At 47.7% G+C, this 16,803-nt stretch overlaps 1 protein-coding gene across 1 annotated transcript in view; it reads right to left on the bottom strand.

Moving 5' to 3' along the window:
- Positions 1 to 16,803, bottom strand: part of dnah5 (dynein, axonemal, heavy chain 5) — a gene marked incomplete at both ends in the record, with an annotated part of 523,851 nt that overhangs the window by 168,444 nt on the left and 338,604 nt on the right. Inside the window, 3 exon segments of the mRNA XM_084308323.1 lie at positions 7,812 to 7,991; positions 10,675 to 10,878; positions 15,842 to 16,018. Of these exon segments, the coding sequence (XP_084164449.1) occupies positions 7,812 to 7,991; positions 10,675 to 10,878; positions 15,842 to 16,018 (561 nt within the window).

Here is a 16,803-nt window from a genome sequence, read left to right as displayed (position 1 = left end):
GGAGAGACTTAGGGTTGGATAGAAGGATAGAGGGGGTTAGAGAGAGACTTCTGAGGAGGGTTAGAGTGAAGGTAGTGAAAGCAGAGCCTGAGGTGGCGTGACACGTTGGACCAGTGGGATGTAGACTGGCTCTCTACATGACTGGCTCTCTACAGACTGGCTCTCTCTACAGACTGGCTCTCTACAGACTGGCTCTCTCTCTACAGACTGGCTCTCTACAGACTGGCTCTCTACAGACTGGCTCTCTACAGACAGACTGGCTCTCTACAGACTGGCTCTCTCTACAGACTGGCTCTCTCTACAGACTGGCTCTCTACAGACTGGCTCTCTACAGACAGACTGGCTCTCTACAGACTGGCTCTCTCTACAGACTGGCTCTCTCTCTACAGACTGGCTCTCTACAGACTGGCTCTCTCTACAGACTGGCTCTCTCTACAGACTGGCTCTCTCTACAGACTGGCTCTCTACAGACTGGCTCTCTCTACAGACTGGCTCTCTCTACAGACTGGCTCTCGACAGACTGGCTCTCTCTACAGACTGGCTCTCTCTACAGACTGGCTCTCTACAGACTGGCTCTCTCTCTACAGACTGGCTCTCTACAGACTGGCTCTCTCTACAGACTGGCTCTCGACAGACTGGCTCTCTCTACAGACTGGCTCTCTACAGACTGGCTCTCTCTACAGACTGGCTCTCTCTCTACAGACTGGCTCTCTCTACAGACTGGCTCTCTCTCTACAGACTGGCTCTCTCTACAGACTGGCTCTCGACAGACTGGCTCTCTCTACAGACTGGCTCTCTACAGACTGGCTCTCTCTACAGACTGGCTCTCTCTACAGACTGGCTCTCTACAGACTGGCTCTCTCTACAGACTGGCTCTCTACAGACTGGCTCTCTCTACAGACTGGCTCTCTCTACAGACTGACTCTCTCTCTACAGACTGGCTCTCTCTACAGACTGGCTCTCTCTACAGACTGGCTCTCTCTCTACAGACTGGCTCTCTACAGGCTGGCTCTCTCTACAGACTGGCTCTCTACAGACTGGCTCTCTCTCTACAGACTGGCTCTCTCTACAGACTGGCTCTCTCTACAGACTGGCTCTCTCTACAGACTGACTCTCTCTACAGACTGGCTCTCTACAGACTGGCTCTCTCTACAGACTGGCTCTCTCTACAGACTGGCTCTCTCTACAGACTGACTCTCTCTACAGACTGGCTCTCTCTACAGACTGGCTCTCTCTCTACAGACTGGCTCTCTCTCTACAGACTGGCTCTCTACAGACTGGCTCTCTCTACAGACTGGCTCTCTCTACAGACTGGCTCTCTCTACAGACTGGCTCTCTCTCTACAGACTGGCTCTCTCTCTACAGACTGACTCTCTCTACAGACTGACTCTCTCTACAGACTGGCTCTCTCTCTACAGACTGGCTCTCTCTCTACAGACTGGCTCTCTCTACAGACTGGCTCTCTCTCTACAGACTGGCTCTCTCTATACAGACTGACTCTCTCTACAGACTGACTCTCTCTACAGACTGGCTCTCTACAGACTGGCTCTCTCTACAGACTGGCTCTCGACAGACTGGCTCTCTCTACAGACTGGCTCTCTACAGACTGGCTCTCTCTACAGACTGGCTCTCTCTCTACAGACTGGCTCTCTCTACAGACTGGCTCTCTCTACAGACTGGCTCTCTACAGACTGGCTCTCTCTACAGACTGGCTCTCTCTCTACAGACTGGCTCTCTACAGACTGGCTCTCTCTCTACAGACTGGCTCTCTCTCTACAGACTGGCTCTCTCTACAGACTGGCTCTCTCTACAGACTGGCTCTCTCTCTACAGACTGGCTCTCTCTACAGACTGGCTCTCGACAGACTGGCTCTCTCTACAGACTGGCTCTCTACAGACTGGCTCTCTCTACAGACTGGCTCTCTCTACAGACTGGCTCTCTACAGACTGGCTCTCTCTACAGACTGGCTCTCTACAGACTGGCTCTCTCTACAGACTGGCTCTCTCTACAGACTGACTCTCTCTCTACAGACTGGCTCTCTCTACAGACTGGCTCTCTCTACAGACTGGCTCTCTCTCTACAGACTGGCTCTCTACAGGCTGGCTCTCTCTACAGACTGGCTCTCTACAGACTGGCTCTCTCTCTACAGACTGGCTCTCTCTACAGACTGGCTCTCTCTACAGACTGGCTCTCTCTACAGACTGGCTCTCTACAGACTGGCTCTCTCTCTACAGACTGGCTCTCTCTACAGACTGGCTCTCTCTACAGACTGGCTCTCTCTACAGACTGGCTCTCTCTACAGACTGGCTCTCTCTACAGACTGGCTCTCTCTACAGACTGACTCTCTCTACAGACTGGCTCTCTCTCTACAGACTGGCTCTCTCTACAGACTGGCTCTCTCTACAGACTGGCTCTCTCTACAGACTGGCTCTCTACAGACTGGCTCTCTCTACAGACTGGCTCTCTCTACAGACTGACTCTCTCTACAGACTGGCTCTCTCTACAGACTGGCTCTCTCTACAGACTGGCTCTCTCTCTACAGACTGGCTCTCTCTCTACAGACTGGCTCTCTACAGACTGGCTCTCTACAGACTGGCTCTCTCTACAGACTGGCTCTCTCTACAGACTGGCTCTCTCTCTACAGACTGGTCTCTCTCTACAGACTGACTCTCTCTACAGACTGACTCTCTACAGACTGGCTCTCTCTCTACAGACTGGCTCTCTCTCTACAGACTGGCTCTCTCTACAGACTGGCTCTCTCTCTCTACAGACTGGCTCTCTCTCTACAGACTGACTCTCTCTACAGACTGACTCTCTCTACAGACTGGCTCTCTACAGACTGGCTCTCTCTCTACAGACTGACTCTCTCTACAGACTGGCTCTCTCTACAGACTGGCTCTCTCTCTACAGACTGACTCTCTCTACAGACTGACTCTCTCTACAGACTGGCTCTCTACAGACTGGCTCTCTCTACAGACTGGCTCTCTCTCTACAGACTGACTCTCTCTACAGACTGACTCTCTCTACAGACTGGCTCTCTCTACAGACTGGCTCTCTCTCTACAGACTGGCTCTCTCTACAGGACTGGCTCTCTACAGACTGACTCTCTCTACAGACTGACTCTCTCTACAGACTGACTCTCTCTACAGACTGGCTCTCTCTACAGACTGACTCTCTCTACAGACTGGCTCTCTACAGACTGGCTCTCTCTACAGACTGGCTCTCTACAGACTGGCTCTCTCTACAGACTGGCTCTCTCTCTACAGACTGGCTCTCTCTACAGACTGGCTCTCTCTACAGACTGGCTCTCTACAGACTGGCTCTCTCTACAGACTGACTCTCTCTACAGACTGGCTCTCTCTACAGACTGGCTCTCTACAGACTGGCTCTCTACAGACTGGCTCTCTCTCTACAGACTGGCTCTCTCTCTACAGACTGGCTCTCTACAGACTGGCTCTCTACAGACTGGCTCTCTCTACAGACTGGCTCTCTCTACAGACTGGCTCTCTCTCTACAGACTGGCTCTCTCTCTACAGACTGGCTCTCTCTCTACAGACTGGCTCTCTACAGACTGGCTCTCTCTACAGACTGGCTCTCTACAGACTGGCTCTCTACAGACTGGCTCTCTCTACAGACTGACTCTCTCTACAGACTGACTCTCTACAGACTGGCTCTCTCTACAGACTGGCTCCTCTCTACAGACTGGCTCTCTCTCTACAGACTGGCTCTCTACAGACTGGCTCTCTCTACAGACTGGCTCTCTCTACAGACTGGCTCTCTCTACAGACTGGCTCTCTCTACAGACTGGCTCTCTCTCTACAGACTGGCTCTCTACAGACTGGCTCTCTCTACAGACTGGCTCTCTCTACAGACTGACTCTCTCTACAGACTGGCTCTCTCTACAGACTGGCTCTCTACAGACTGGCTCTCTACAGACTGGCTCTCTCTCTACAGACTGGCTCTCTCTCTACAGACTGGCTCTCTACAGACTGGCTCTCTACAGACTGGCTCTCTCTACAGACTGGCTCTCTCTACAGACTGGCTCTCTCTACAGACTGGCTCTCTCTCTACAGACTGGCTCTCTCTCTACAGACTGGCTCTCTACAGACTGGCTCTCTCTACAGACTGGCTCTCTCTACAGACTGGCTCTCTCTACAGACTGGCTCTCTCTACAGACTGGCTCTCTCTCTACAGACTGGCTCTCTCTCTACAGACTGGCTCTCTCTACAGACTGGCTCTCTCTACAGACTGGCTCTCTCTACAGACTGGCTTCTCTCTACAGACTGGCTCTCGACAGACTGGCTCTCTCTACAGACTGGCTCTCTACAGACTGACTCTCTACAGACTGGCTCTCTCTACAGACTGGCTCTCTCTACAGACTCACTCTCTCTACAGACTGGCTCTCTCTACAGACTGGCTCTCTCTACAGACTGGCTCTCTACAGACTGGCTCTCTCTACAGACTGGCTCTCTCTACAGACTGGCTCTCTCTCTACAGACTGGCTCTCTCTACAGACTGGCTCTCTCTCTACAGACTGGCTCTCTACAGACTGGCTCTCTCTACAGACTGACTCTCTCTACAGACTGGCTCTCTCTCTACAGACTGGCTCTCTACAGACTGACTCTCTCTACAGACTGGCTCTCTACAGACTGGCTCTCTCTACAGACTGACTCTCTCTACAGACTGGCTCTCTACAGACTGGCTCTCTCTCTACAGACTGGCTCTCTACAGACTGGCTCTCTACAGACTGGCTCTCTACAGACTGGCTCTCTCTCTACAGACTGACTCTCTACAGACTGGCTCTCTCTACAGACTGACTCTCTCTACAGACTGGCTCTCTCTACAGACTGGCTCTCTCTCTACAGACTGGCTCTCTACAGACTGGCTCTCTCTACAGACTGGCTCTCTCTACAGACTGGCTCTCTCTCTACAGACTGGCTCTCTACAGACTGACTCTCTCTACAGACTGACTCTCTCTACAGACTGGCTCTCTCTACAGACTGGCTCTCTCTACAGACTGGCTCTCTCTACAGACTGGCTCTCTACAGACTGGCTCTCTCTACAGACTGGCTCTCTCTACAGACTGGCTCTCTACAGACTGGCTCTCTACAGACTGGCTCTCTCTACAGACTGGCTCTCTCTCTACAGACTGGCTCTCTACAGACTGGCTCTCTACAGACTGGCTCTCTCTACAGACTGGCTCTCTCTACAGACTGGCTCTCTCTCTACAGACTGGCTCTCTCTCTACAGACTGGCTCTCTACAGACTGGCTCTCTCTCTACAGACTGGCTCTCTACAGACTGGCTCTCTACAGACTGGCTCTCTCTACAGACTGACTCTCTACAGACTGGCTCTCTACAGACTGCTCTCTCTACAGACTGGCTCTCTCTACAGACTGGCTCTCTCTCTACAGACTGGCTCTCTACAGACTGGCTCTCTCTACAGACTGGCTCTCTCTACAGACTGGCTCTCTCTACAGACTGGCTCTCTCTCTACAGACTGGCTCTCTACAGACTGGCTCTCTCTACAGACTGACTCTCTCTACAGACTGGCTCTCTCTACAGACTGGCTCTCTCTACAGACTGAATCTCTCTACAGACTGGCTCTCTCTACAGACTGGCTCTCTCTACAGACTGGCTCTCTCTACAGACTGGCTCTCTCTACAGACTGGCTCTCTACAGACTGGCTCTCTCTCTACAGACTGGCTCTCTACAGACTGGCTCTCTCTACAGACTGGCTCTCTACAGACTGGCTCTCTCTCTACAGACTGGCTCTCTACAGACTGGCTCTCTACAGACTGGCTCTCTCTACAGACTGACTCTCTCTACAGACTGGCTCTCTCTACAGACTGGCTCTCTCTCTACAGACTGGCTCTCTACAGACTGGCTCTCTCTCTACAGACTGGCTCTCTCTACAGACTGGCTCTCTCTACAGACTGGCTCTCTCTCTACAGACTGGCTCTCTCTACAGACTGGCTCTCTCTACAGACTGGCTCTCGACAGACTGGCTCTCTCTACAGACTGGCTCTCTACAGACTGACTCTCTACAGACTGGCTCTCTCTACAGACTGGCTCTCTCTACAGACTCACTCTCTCTACAGACTGGCTCTCTCTACAGACTGGCTCTCTCTACAGACTGGCTCTCTACAGACTGGCTCTCTCTACAGACTGGCTCTCTCTACAGACTGGCTCTCTCTCTACAGACTGGCTCTCTCTACAGACTGGCTCTCTCTCTACAGACTGGCTCTCTACAGACTGGCTCTCTCTACAGACTGACTCTCTCTACAGACTGGCTCTCTCTCTACAGACTGGCTCTCTACAGACTGACTCTCTACAGACTGACTCTCTCTACAGACTGGCTCTCTACAGACTGGCTCTCTCTACAGACTGACTCTCTCTACAGACTGGCTCTCTACAGACTGGCTCTCTCTCTACAGACTGGCTCTCTACAGACTGGCTCTCTCTACAGACTGGCTCTCTACAGACTGGCTCTCTACAGACTGACTCTCTACAGACTGGCTCTCTCTACATACTGACTCTCTCTACAGACTGGCTCTCTCTACAGACTGGCTCTCTACAGACTGGCTCTCTCTCTACAGACTGGCTCTCTACAGACTGGCTCTCTCTACAGACTGGCTCTCTCTCTACAGACTGACTCTCTACAGACTGGCTCTCTCTACAGACTGACTCTCTCTACAGACTGGCTCTCTCTACAGACTGCTCTCTACAGACTGGCTCTCTCTCTACAGACTGGCTCTCTCTACAGACTGGCTCTCTCTCTACAGACTGGCTCTCTCTACAGACTGACTCTCTCTACAGACTGGCTCTCTCTACAGACTGGCTCTCTACAGACTGGCTCTCTCTCTACAGACTGGCTCTCTCTACAGACTGGCTCTCTCTCTACAGACTGGCTCTCTACAGACTGGCTCTCTCTACAGACTGGCTCTCTCTACAGACTGGCTCTCTCTCTACAGACTGGCTCTCTCTACAGACTGACTCTCTCTACAGACTGGCTCTCTCTACAGACTGGCTCTCTACAGACTGGCTCTCTCTCTACAGACTGGCTCTCTCTACAGACTGGCTCTCTCTCTACAGACTGGCTCTCTACAGACTGGCTCTCTACAGGCTGGTTCTCTACAGACTGGTTCTCTCCTGATTATCCAATCACTCTCTCTCTCTCTCTCTCTCTCTCTCTCTCTCTCTCTCTCTCTCTCTCTCTCTCTCTCTCCTCTCTCTCTCTCTCTCTCCTCTCTCTCTCTCTCTCTCTCTCTCTCTCTCACACACACAATTCCTGCCTGCGTATGCTTTTTGGGGATGATTTCACAAGCTCACAAGCTGCTGAAGGTGTTTGCTGACACAGTGTTTGTGTGTATGAATAAGTCATGGCGGCCTCATCAGAATCACACTGAGGTGTTTCTGCTGCCAGTGAACTTGTCCTCGGGGAGAAACAACACCTTACTTACACCTCGACATCCCGGATGAGAGAGAGAGAGAGAGAGAGAGAGAGATAGAGAGAGAGAGAGAGATAGAGAGAGATAGAGAGAGAGAGAGAGAGAGAGATAGATAGATAGATAGATAGCTAGAGAGATAGCTAGAGAGATAGCTAGAGAGATATAGAGATAGAGATAGAGAGATAGAGATAGATAGATAGATAGATAGATAGATAGATAGATAGATAGATAGATAGATAGATAGATAGATAGATAGATAGATAGATAGATAGATAGATAGATAGATAGATAGATAGATAGATAGATATAGATAGATAGAGATGGATAGATGGATAGATGGATGGATGGATGGATGTGCTACCTTCAGTGGCAGGACCTCCTTGTTGATGGAGAAGAAGGAGGCCATGGCTTTGGTCCAGGAGGCCAGACCGGCCACGTTGCCGCACACGCGCTTGGCCGTGTCGATGTTGTAGTCGGCCATCGTGAAGTAGGGCTGTAGGAGCTCCACCATCTCCTCGTTTATACTGTCCTTCGGGAATTGCTGCCAGAGAGAGAGAGAGAGAGAAAGAGAGAGAGAGACAGAGACAGAGACAGAGACAGAGACAGAGACAGAGACAGAGACAGAGACAGAGACAGAGACAGAGACAGACAGAGAGAGAGAGAGAGAGAGAGAGAGAGAGAGAGAGAGAGAGATTTTGATTTTATAAACAACTTTATTTATATACTAATACTACAAGTGATGCAACAATACAATCAAATAAATACTTTACATCTCAACAAAACAAACAAAAAGAAAAGCCAGCACGTATCGATAGCAGAGAATCTGATTCTCTAGCGGCATTGATTGATTAATTGATTTAGAACTTTATTAACATATTGCAGTACGGCTCAATCGTCAATGTGAATTTTCCCCTGTGGAAAGCCCTCTAAGTGAGCCAAGGTTCTGGGTGCATCAGAGAGAGAGACACCGGAGAGGCACTGTGGAACTGCAGTTCTGAGAAGAACGTCTCTAGATTCACCTTTCCCTGTGTGGTGCTACACAGCAGGCCTGTGTGTGTGTGTGTGTGTGTGTGTGTGTGTGTGTGTGTGTGTGTGTGTGTGTGTGTGTGTGTGTGTGTGTGTGTGTGTGTGTGTGTGTGTGTGTGTGTGTGTGTGTGTGTGTGTGTGTGTGTGTGTGTGTGGCAGGCTGCAGTCAAATCCTTTCCTGTGGAGAATTAGGGCCGACTCATCAGATGGCCCTCCTCCTTCAGCCTCGTCTTGTATGCTCCTAAGGTTCACCAGTTGTATATCACAGGGCAGCGATGATGCCAGGGGCTGAAAGGAGAACAGGGGGACTGAGATGCTCTCTGGACTGACAGCCATGGGCAGGAGAGGGTGATTTAAATAGAGGGAGGTAATATGGCTCAACAGGGACGGGTAGCTGACTGCACCGCCTTTCTCCTCCTCTTCCCTCTCTCCTCTTTTCTCCACCAGCAGTCTGAATGAGCTAGTAGTCAGTTTGTTATCCGTGACTCCCTGTCCGAGGCCTCTGTTGTCATCCTGGTTCAGACGCCGATCCAATATCACCTCCAGCTCCCTGGTGTGGAGACTGGCAGCCCCCAGGGACTGCCCAGAGAGCAGGCTGAGTCGTGAGCTCGAGTCCTGGATGTAACCCATGCTGGTCATAGGGTAGAAGTTAGCCGGCAATGGCAGCTTGACCATCGTCCTCCGAGGCTGGATCTGTAATCCGTTGAGGTCGGTGTAGAACGTGTCTCTGCTGCTGATGTCCGAGCTGATCCTCATGGCCAGCTCCTTGTTGAACTCTCCTCTGATGTCTACTAGGTTAGTGAGCTCCACAGACATACCTTCCAACCCTTGAACATGGTAGAGGTGCTGGTAACAGGAAGTGATGTCAGAGAAAACATCCCCCCTGGTGACTCTGATGAGAGGTTTGCTGGAGGAGTAGGGCGTGGCCTTCCCGTCGGGCATGAACAGATACGCTCCGCTCCCGTCTCTGCTGGACGTGGTTCCATATTAATTATATTGTTTAAAAAATGGGAAGAGCAATTGGTATTTCCAGGAAATGTGCTTCTTTTGTTGCCCGTCCCCTTTTATGTCAGATAGTGCAAAGTTTAGTTTTATGTCATCTTGACTATTGCTCTGCGATGTGGTCATCTGCTGCCAGTGGTGACGTCAGGAAGCTCCAGGTGGTCCAGAACAGGGCAGCACGGTTGGTACTGGGCTGCTCACTAAGGTCTAATGTGAGCCGTATGTATGCCCGCCTCTCTTGGCTTAACGTTGAAAATAGATTGTCTTTTAATATACTTGTTATAATATGCACCATAACCATAACCATAACCATAATATCGGTGCAGCGATAGCACAGATGGTTGGAATGGGTTCCAGACCCATCCTCCCCAACACTATGCATCATATTATTATTATATTATTATTATTATTATCATATATTATCATGTCCGCGGAGACTATGCATTCGGTAGCGTCTGTGTGTGGGTGAGTGTGTGTGTGAATCCGCGCAATATGTGGCAAACTATCGGGCCGAACAGCCTGTGATTTGGCACAGAATGTTACAGAGGCACAAGGATGAGCGTGTGGGAATATGTTTCACATCTGGCAACATGAAGTATTTTTGGGGGAATGCATTTCAACTTTGTTTGTCCGAGGTAAGCGACAGTTGTGATTGGAGGATCAAGAAAAGAGGGCAGGGTTTGAGATAGGTCTATTGCAGCCAGAGCTGCCCTGAGACAGACTCACGGAAGCGTGGCGAATAATCATCGCCTACGGCCCCTCCGACCACCACCAACATTCATTCACATGCATACACATTCATACGAGGCAAGTAGGTTAAGTGTCTTGCCCAAGGACACAACGGCAATGGGATGGACATGGGCTTGAGCGGGATTCGAACCACCAACCCTTCGATCATTGGACGCCCCGCTCTACCCCTGAGCCGATAGCCGCCCCACAATAATTTACTTAATTTAATTTAATTAATATAAATTACCTTATTATAGCCAAATCTTTCCAATGGCAGAGTTCAATTTGGATTTAGTATCACCAGGCGTGCAGCAAGAACCGTGAATGAAATCTACTGTAAATACAGTTACTTTTTTATTATGAAGACTGGCACATCAATCTCAATGAACACCCTTGAGTCACACAAATCCTGAAAAGGCCACAAGAGTACATTGACAATAAAAAAAAACATCTCCTTCTGAATGTACCTGCAGATTGCCCAGGAAGTTGCCGGCGGTCATGAGCTTGAGAGACTCATGCCAGGAGGGCGCGAGGCAGCTCTTCTCCGGGTCCATCTTCACGCTGTTCACCCGCCTCTGGAACAGCAGCAGGACGCAGTCCATGATCCTCATGATCAGGTGGGGCGGGCGAGCAAGAGAACGCACTGTGGCGATGTCCGACGGCTTGATGGTCTGGGAGAGAGAGGGAGGGGGGGAATGAAAGAATAGAATGAAGATGGAAACTTTTAGAGAAATGTTTGTTCTGGTCCAATAGCCACAACGACTTTGAAATAATTGCGGCGATGAATCACCGATCCTCTATTGTTCTACTGTTGACAGCAGGTCTTTAAAATCAAAGTCCTTTTTTATTTATTTCAAAGCTCCGGCTGGCAGCCTGATGGTCTGAATAGAACGGCACATATAGAACGGAAACCAACAGGAGAACGAATGTCTGGTCCCGGGGAGATAATGGGAACAAACTTCTCTTGTGAATAATTGGCGGTGCGTTGAGCTGGTGTTGTCATGTAAAACCTAGAGTAGGTGCATACTCATTGGGCCTCATTCACGAAGCGATATAAGAACAGATTTCGTTCTTAACTAGCATTTATTCTTATTTTGTTCTTACCTGGGATTCAGCAATGTTTTCTTATTTTTGCTTTTCTCTTAGGCAAGACCAAATTCTAAGAGTGGTCAAGAGCACTCTTACCCAGATAAGAAACTCTTACCCAGATGAAAAAAATATAATAAAAGCCTACCATTGGTCAATTGCCCTGAAATACGACTTTAAAATCCCAGAACTTTTCAATAATAATAAAAATAATAATAATAATAATAATTATTATTATTATAACTTATCTGAAGCGCTCTGCTTCTGAAATGGATTATATATTGCCGTTAGAACAGTTAGATGCTCTGGCCGCCTAGGCCGTACGCAAAGAACGCATATCTTCTAGATCTATTTGCAGAGCCAGATGAGTGGCTGCTTAACCGTTTCAGATTGAGATGTAATGCAATACTCTGGAGCATCAACTCAGACACAACACACGCCGCAGTCGTTCAGTATTGATTACTGGAATGATTCATTTTGCACATATACAAAAGTATATAAGTATAAGTCTTTATTTGTCATCAGATTAACACATGCACACGTGATGGGCGACCCACAGGAACACACACACACACATTGTACATATGTACATACTGAACACTTGTGCCTACGTACGTGACTTCTATTTTATACTTGCTATACTTATTTTATTTTATTTTATACTTATCTATTTTTGTCTAGCACAGTCTCTGGAGCGTAACAGAAAGAAGCATTTTGTATAAAAGTATTCTGTACTTCTGTATGACAACTAATAAAGAAACTTGAAACTTGAACTTGAAACATGCAGTGAGTCGTGAGACATGTGTGTGTGTGTGTGTGTGTGTGCGCTCGGACGTGCGCTAAGCCGTTTATTTATTTATATTTATTTATTTTGGGAGAATTTGTCCACTCTGGTTGGATGGTGTATTGTACTTGTGCTGTATAATAACAATACATTTGAATCTAATCTCATTTTGAGATCAGTCGCAACTCACAAATCGCTTCCTGTTGAATGGATCAGCATGCAATGCCGAACCTCTCGAGCTGTTTTACACACGCCTCATCCGCCTTATAAGGAGCAGCCGGGGCGTGTCTGTATGCAAATTAATTGAGTGCGAACGTGCATTTGAGTTTAAGAACAGGTGGGATTCATCATTCAACACACCTGGGTAAGAACGGATTTGGACTTTAAGAACGGCTTGATGAATGTGGCGGTGGTGAATACCCCCCCCCCCCCCAACATCTAGTTCCTCTAATGAGTCCCAGTGGGCATCCACTGGCACAGAAATTAACTCTGGAAGAATTCTTCAAGATTTGACATTGTGGATCGAAAACTTGGCAGGTTCTGCTTACAAGACAAGAATGTGTGTGTGTGTGTGTGTGTGTGTGTGTGTGTGTGTGTGTGTGTGTGTGTGTGTGTGTGTGTGTGTGTGTGTGTGTGTGTGTGTGTGTGTTCGTCTGTCCTCAACTCCGATAAGTTGGATCAAACTTATGTCGACAAGAATATGCTGCACTTGGGCGGCTACGTGGCGTAGTGGGCAAGGCGCTCACCACGAATGACGGAGACGCTGGGCTTGCCTGTTCGAGCCCAGCGCTCCACATTGCTTTCAGTTTAGCTGGTCGTTCATACTAATACACATTGGCCGTATTAGGGGGTGGGAAACTGATGGGTGGGGATCGGGCGTTGTGGACAGCGACTCCTACAGGTCGGTTGGTGCGCCTGCGCAGTAGAATCAGGAAGTGTCGGGGGCAGCGTGAGCCTCCCACGCGTTACTCCTCGCCACTGAGAGATCGAGCTGCACAGGTGAAAAGATGCGACTGCTGTTACCTCAAGTACCGGAGGGGACTTGTGCTATGTATGACTTAGTCCACATTGCAGCCGGCTTGTGGGAGGCAAGAAACAGCGTTCGTGACAGGAGAGGGTTGAATTGGATGATACGAAATTGGGATGGGAGAAAATATGGAAAAATGGGAGAAAAAGTGGATAAAAAAAAATATATGCTGCACTAGATTTTTCACAAAGGAAAATATTCGCAATTAATCGTAAAGAAAAAAATCGCTGAATTTTATTTCAACCAAAAATGCTTAAACAATAATGTTAGTGATAGAAGGGAACTCATTTTGTGCAAAAATGGAAAGCTTTTCAATGTTCGTGAGGCAGAATTGTTACAATAGCCGATAATCCATTTTCCCAATGATAAATCCCTAAACGGGTGGACCTCGCGGGGGCGGTCCAAAGTGACGTCAGACTACACCTCCCTATTAGAGTGAAGAGAGTCCAGTACCTGCAGCGTGGGCCTCTGCCTCCTCCATGTTGTGCTGTTAGAGTGAACTAGGGCTGGCTGTCCCCGAGTAAGGACTTGTATAGTCGACTTGTAGTCGCCAAAATTAGTCGACTATGAAAAAAATATATATATAGCCTACATGAAAAAAAAAAAAGTATATATTTATTTTTCTTCTTTTTTTTTATGTATCATTCCAAGTTTCAAGTTTCATTAATAGTTGTCATACAGAAGTACAGAATACTTTCATACAAAATGCTTCTTACTGTTACGCTCCAGAGACTGTGCTAGACAAGATAGTATCAAATAACATAGTATAGCATGTAAATTAGAAGTAGAAAATGAGAGGGCGGTTAGGTGGTCGAGCGGAGATTGCGTTCGTCACCAGCCCCGGAGCTGTGAGCTTGATTCGCCTGTTCGAATCCAGCTCACAGCTCCGGGGTTGTCACCAGCTTGGCTGGCCGTCTGCACTGATACAATTGGCTGTATCAGAGGGTGGGAGAAGCTGGCGGGGTGGGTCCGGGTCGTTGTAAACAGCGACTCCTACAGTTCGGTCGGGGCGCCTGCTAAGCGCGGATTGGACGTGAGGGGGATAGTGTGGTCCTCCCACACGCTACGCCCTCTCAATGAGAATCCGCGCTGCCAGGTGAAAAGAAGCGGTGATTGGCTGGACGTGTGTCGGAGGAAGCACGTGGTAGCCTCCACTCTCCCAGATGATCTGACTGTGGGGGGTAAGTGCGCAGCGACCAGGAAGGGACTGGGAATTGGCATACGACTAACATTGGGATGGGAGAAAATCGGAGGAAAATGGAGGGGGAAAAAGACAAAAAAAAAAAAAAAAAAAAAAAGAAGTAGAAAATGAGGTCACAGTGTTCAGTATAGACATAGTACAATGTTCGATGCAGAATAGACGTAACTGAGTTACCATATAATATACAATACTATGCAGTGAATTCTGGCATCCATTCCATTTGGGCTGTGGGGGGGGGGGGGGGGGGTGCTTAACACTTTGAGTGCTGACGACGTGTTATGTCCTTAGTTCATGCCGACCGTTGAATGCCGACGACGCTAATTGTCTTTTTTATTTTTTTTCGCGATCTGAATTCATATTTCATCAACCGAGTCTCCCGTTGGTACAGCAGCCCCTCTAGGAGCTCCGATGGGAAAATACCGCCCCCTATCGTCTATCCCTGTGTAACTGCAGGCCATTCGATTACACTGGTGGATGTGTGGGGGGGGGGGGGAGCCTACTGGCTTCACTATGCTGGCGAGCCGTCTGATGAAGAGGGAAGCCTGGAATATATATTTACAGCAGCCAATAATCAATCAATAAACGCGATCGATATTTGGAATGGCGATCAGGAATTGGAATAATCTTTTTGGAGAACACCTGATCTAAGGTAAGGAGTCTATGTTACCAGTTTTAGGATAATCAGAGCTGTTTTCACTGAGATAACAGCGTGTCCCGTATGTGTGTGTGTGTGCGTGTGCTGTTGAGGAAATAAGAGAATCGATTTCTCAGCTCGCTTCTATAGCGTGCATAAGTACACATATACTATCGATAATCTAGCATTTATTTGAAAACGATTCATAAATAGGCCGACAAATGACAACGTGTCTAGTGTATTCGAGAATATTCCAATAAATGTATGCCGTTTATGACGGAATCTTTCTATTTTCCTGAAATTTTCGAGAAAACTATAGCTTTTCGAAATGCTATAAAAAGGATATGAACCGATTAAAAAACAATCCGTTTCGACAATGTTGACTGCAAACAAGTCATTGATAAGCGACGGGCAGATTAGACACCATAATTTAAAACATAGATTATGCATTTTTAACGCTATCATTGAAGTGGATGCTGGCATCCAAGAACATTAATCAACCGTTAATGGCTGGCACTGAAAGTGTTAATGTCTGAAGGAGTCGACTGAAGGCTTCTTGTCCTCTGCGAAAGCATGCAATTGGTCCACTGATGGACACATCTTGATATTTGTCTAGGCTAGTGTGTTCATTAGACGGGTGAAATCGTCTTTCAGTGCCTCTGAAGTTAGCCTCGCTGGTATGCGTGCCATTGGCATTAGCGTCGTTAGCCACGCTTCTAGGCCTCTTTTCTTTTGGAAAGAATGATACAAAAAATTATAATAAAATAAAATAATAATATATATATTTCTTTTTTTGCATTCGACTAAGAGGTTGGCAATCGACTACGGGTCCTTTCGATCGATCAGTCGACTATTCAACTAGAATAGGTCAGCCCTAGAGAGAGTGAACAGAAGCCCGGTACCTGCAGCGCGGCCTCTGCCTCCTCCAGCGCCGGCCTGGCCGCCTCCAGCTTCTCCTCAGCGATGGCCTTGTCAGCGGAGATGCTGTCCACGATGGCCTGGGCCTTGTCCTTCACCTTCTGCACCTCCACCTTCACCAGCTCCGCCGCCTGCGCCTTCACCGTCACCTCTTTCAGCACCTGCGAGAGGAGGCGGTGTCAACGTAATATGAGTTTATTATTATTATCATCATCATCATTATTATTATGATTATGATTATTATCATTGTTTTTTTTTGATCAAATTTTTTTATTATTACTTACATGAAACAAGAAAACACATTAATCACAATCACAATACACAGAACTTCACAGGAAAATAACAAAAACAATAATAATACAGAATATAACAATTTATAAATTATAAAGACAAAAAGAAAAGAAAACAGAGTTCAACCTTTTTAAATTTTAAATTCAAAATTATCATCATCATTATTATAATCATTATTTGTATTATCATTACAATTATTATTATTATTAGTAGTAGTAGTATTAACACTTTGGGCACCAGCCGGTCTAGCCATCTTTGTACTCTGTATTCTGCCGGAAGATGTGTCGTGATTCTGATTGAAGGTTAACAACGTCCCACAGGCTTGGGACACCCGCTCACAAGCTGGTAGCCGAAATGTCACAGGTTTGATCTCTGCGACAACCACCAAATGTCCTTGAGAAAGACACTGAAGCGCTATAGGGAGGGTATAGGATATCCTAAATCAAATCAAATTTATTTATAAGGCCCGACAACACACGTTAATGTCCCCATGGGCCGTACATGTCTTCTTTAAACAAGTCAAGAAGAAAACATGACAATAAGTCAAGAACAGAACAAGAACACCATAAGGTCCAACAAATTTAAAATAAATGCAAATAAATGAAAGAATGCAAGCACACCCAGACATACCCCACGCGAAGGTAAGGAAAAACTC

The sequence above is a fragment of the Notolepis coatsorum genome (genome assembly GCF_963971535.1).
Source record: "Notolepis coatsorum genome assembly, chromosome: 2".
NCBI classification, from domain to species: Eukaryota; Metazoa; Chordata; class Actinopteri; order Aulopiformes; family Paralepididae; genus Notolepis; species Notolepis coatsorum.
Note: the sequence above shows the minus strand (reverse complement) of the source record. Positions and strands in the feature narration are given on the sequence as shown.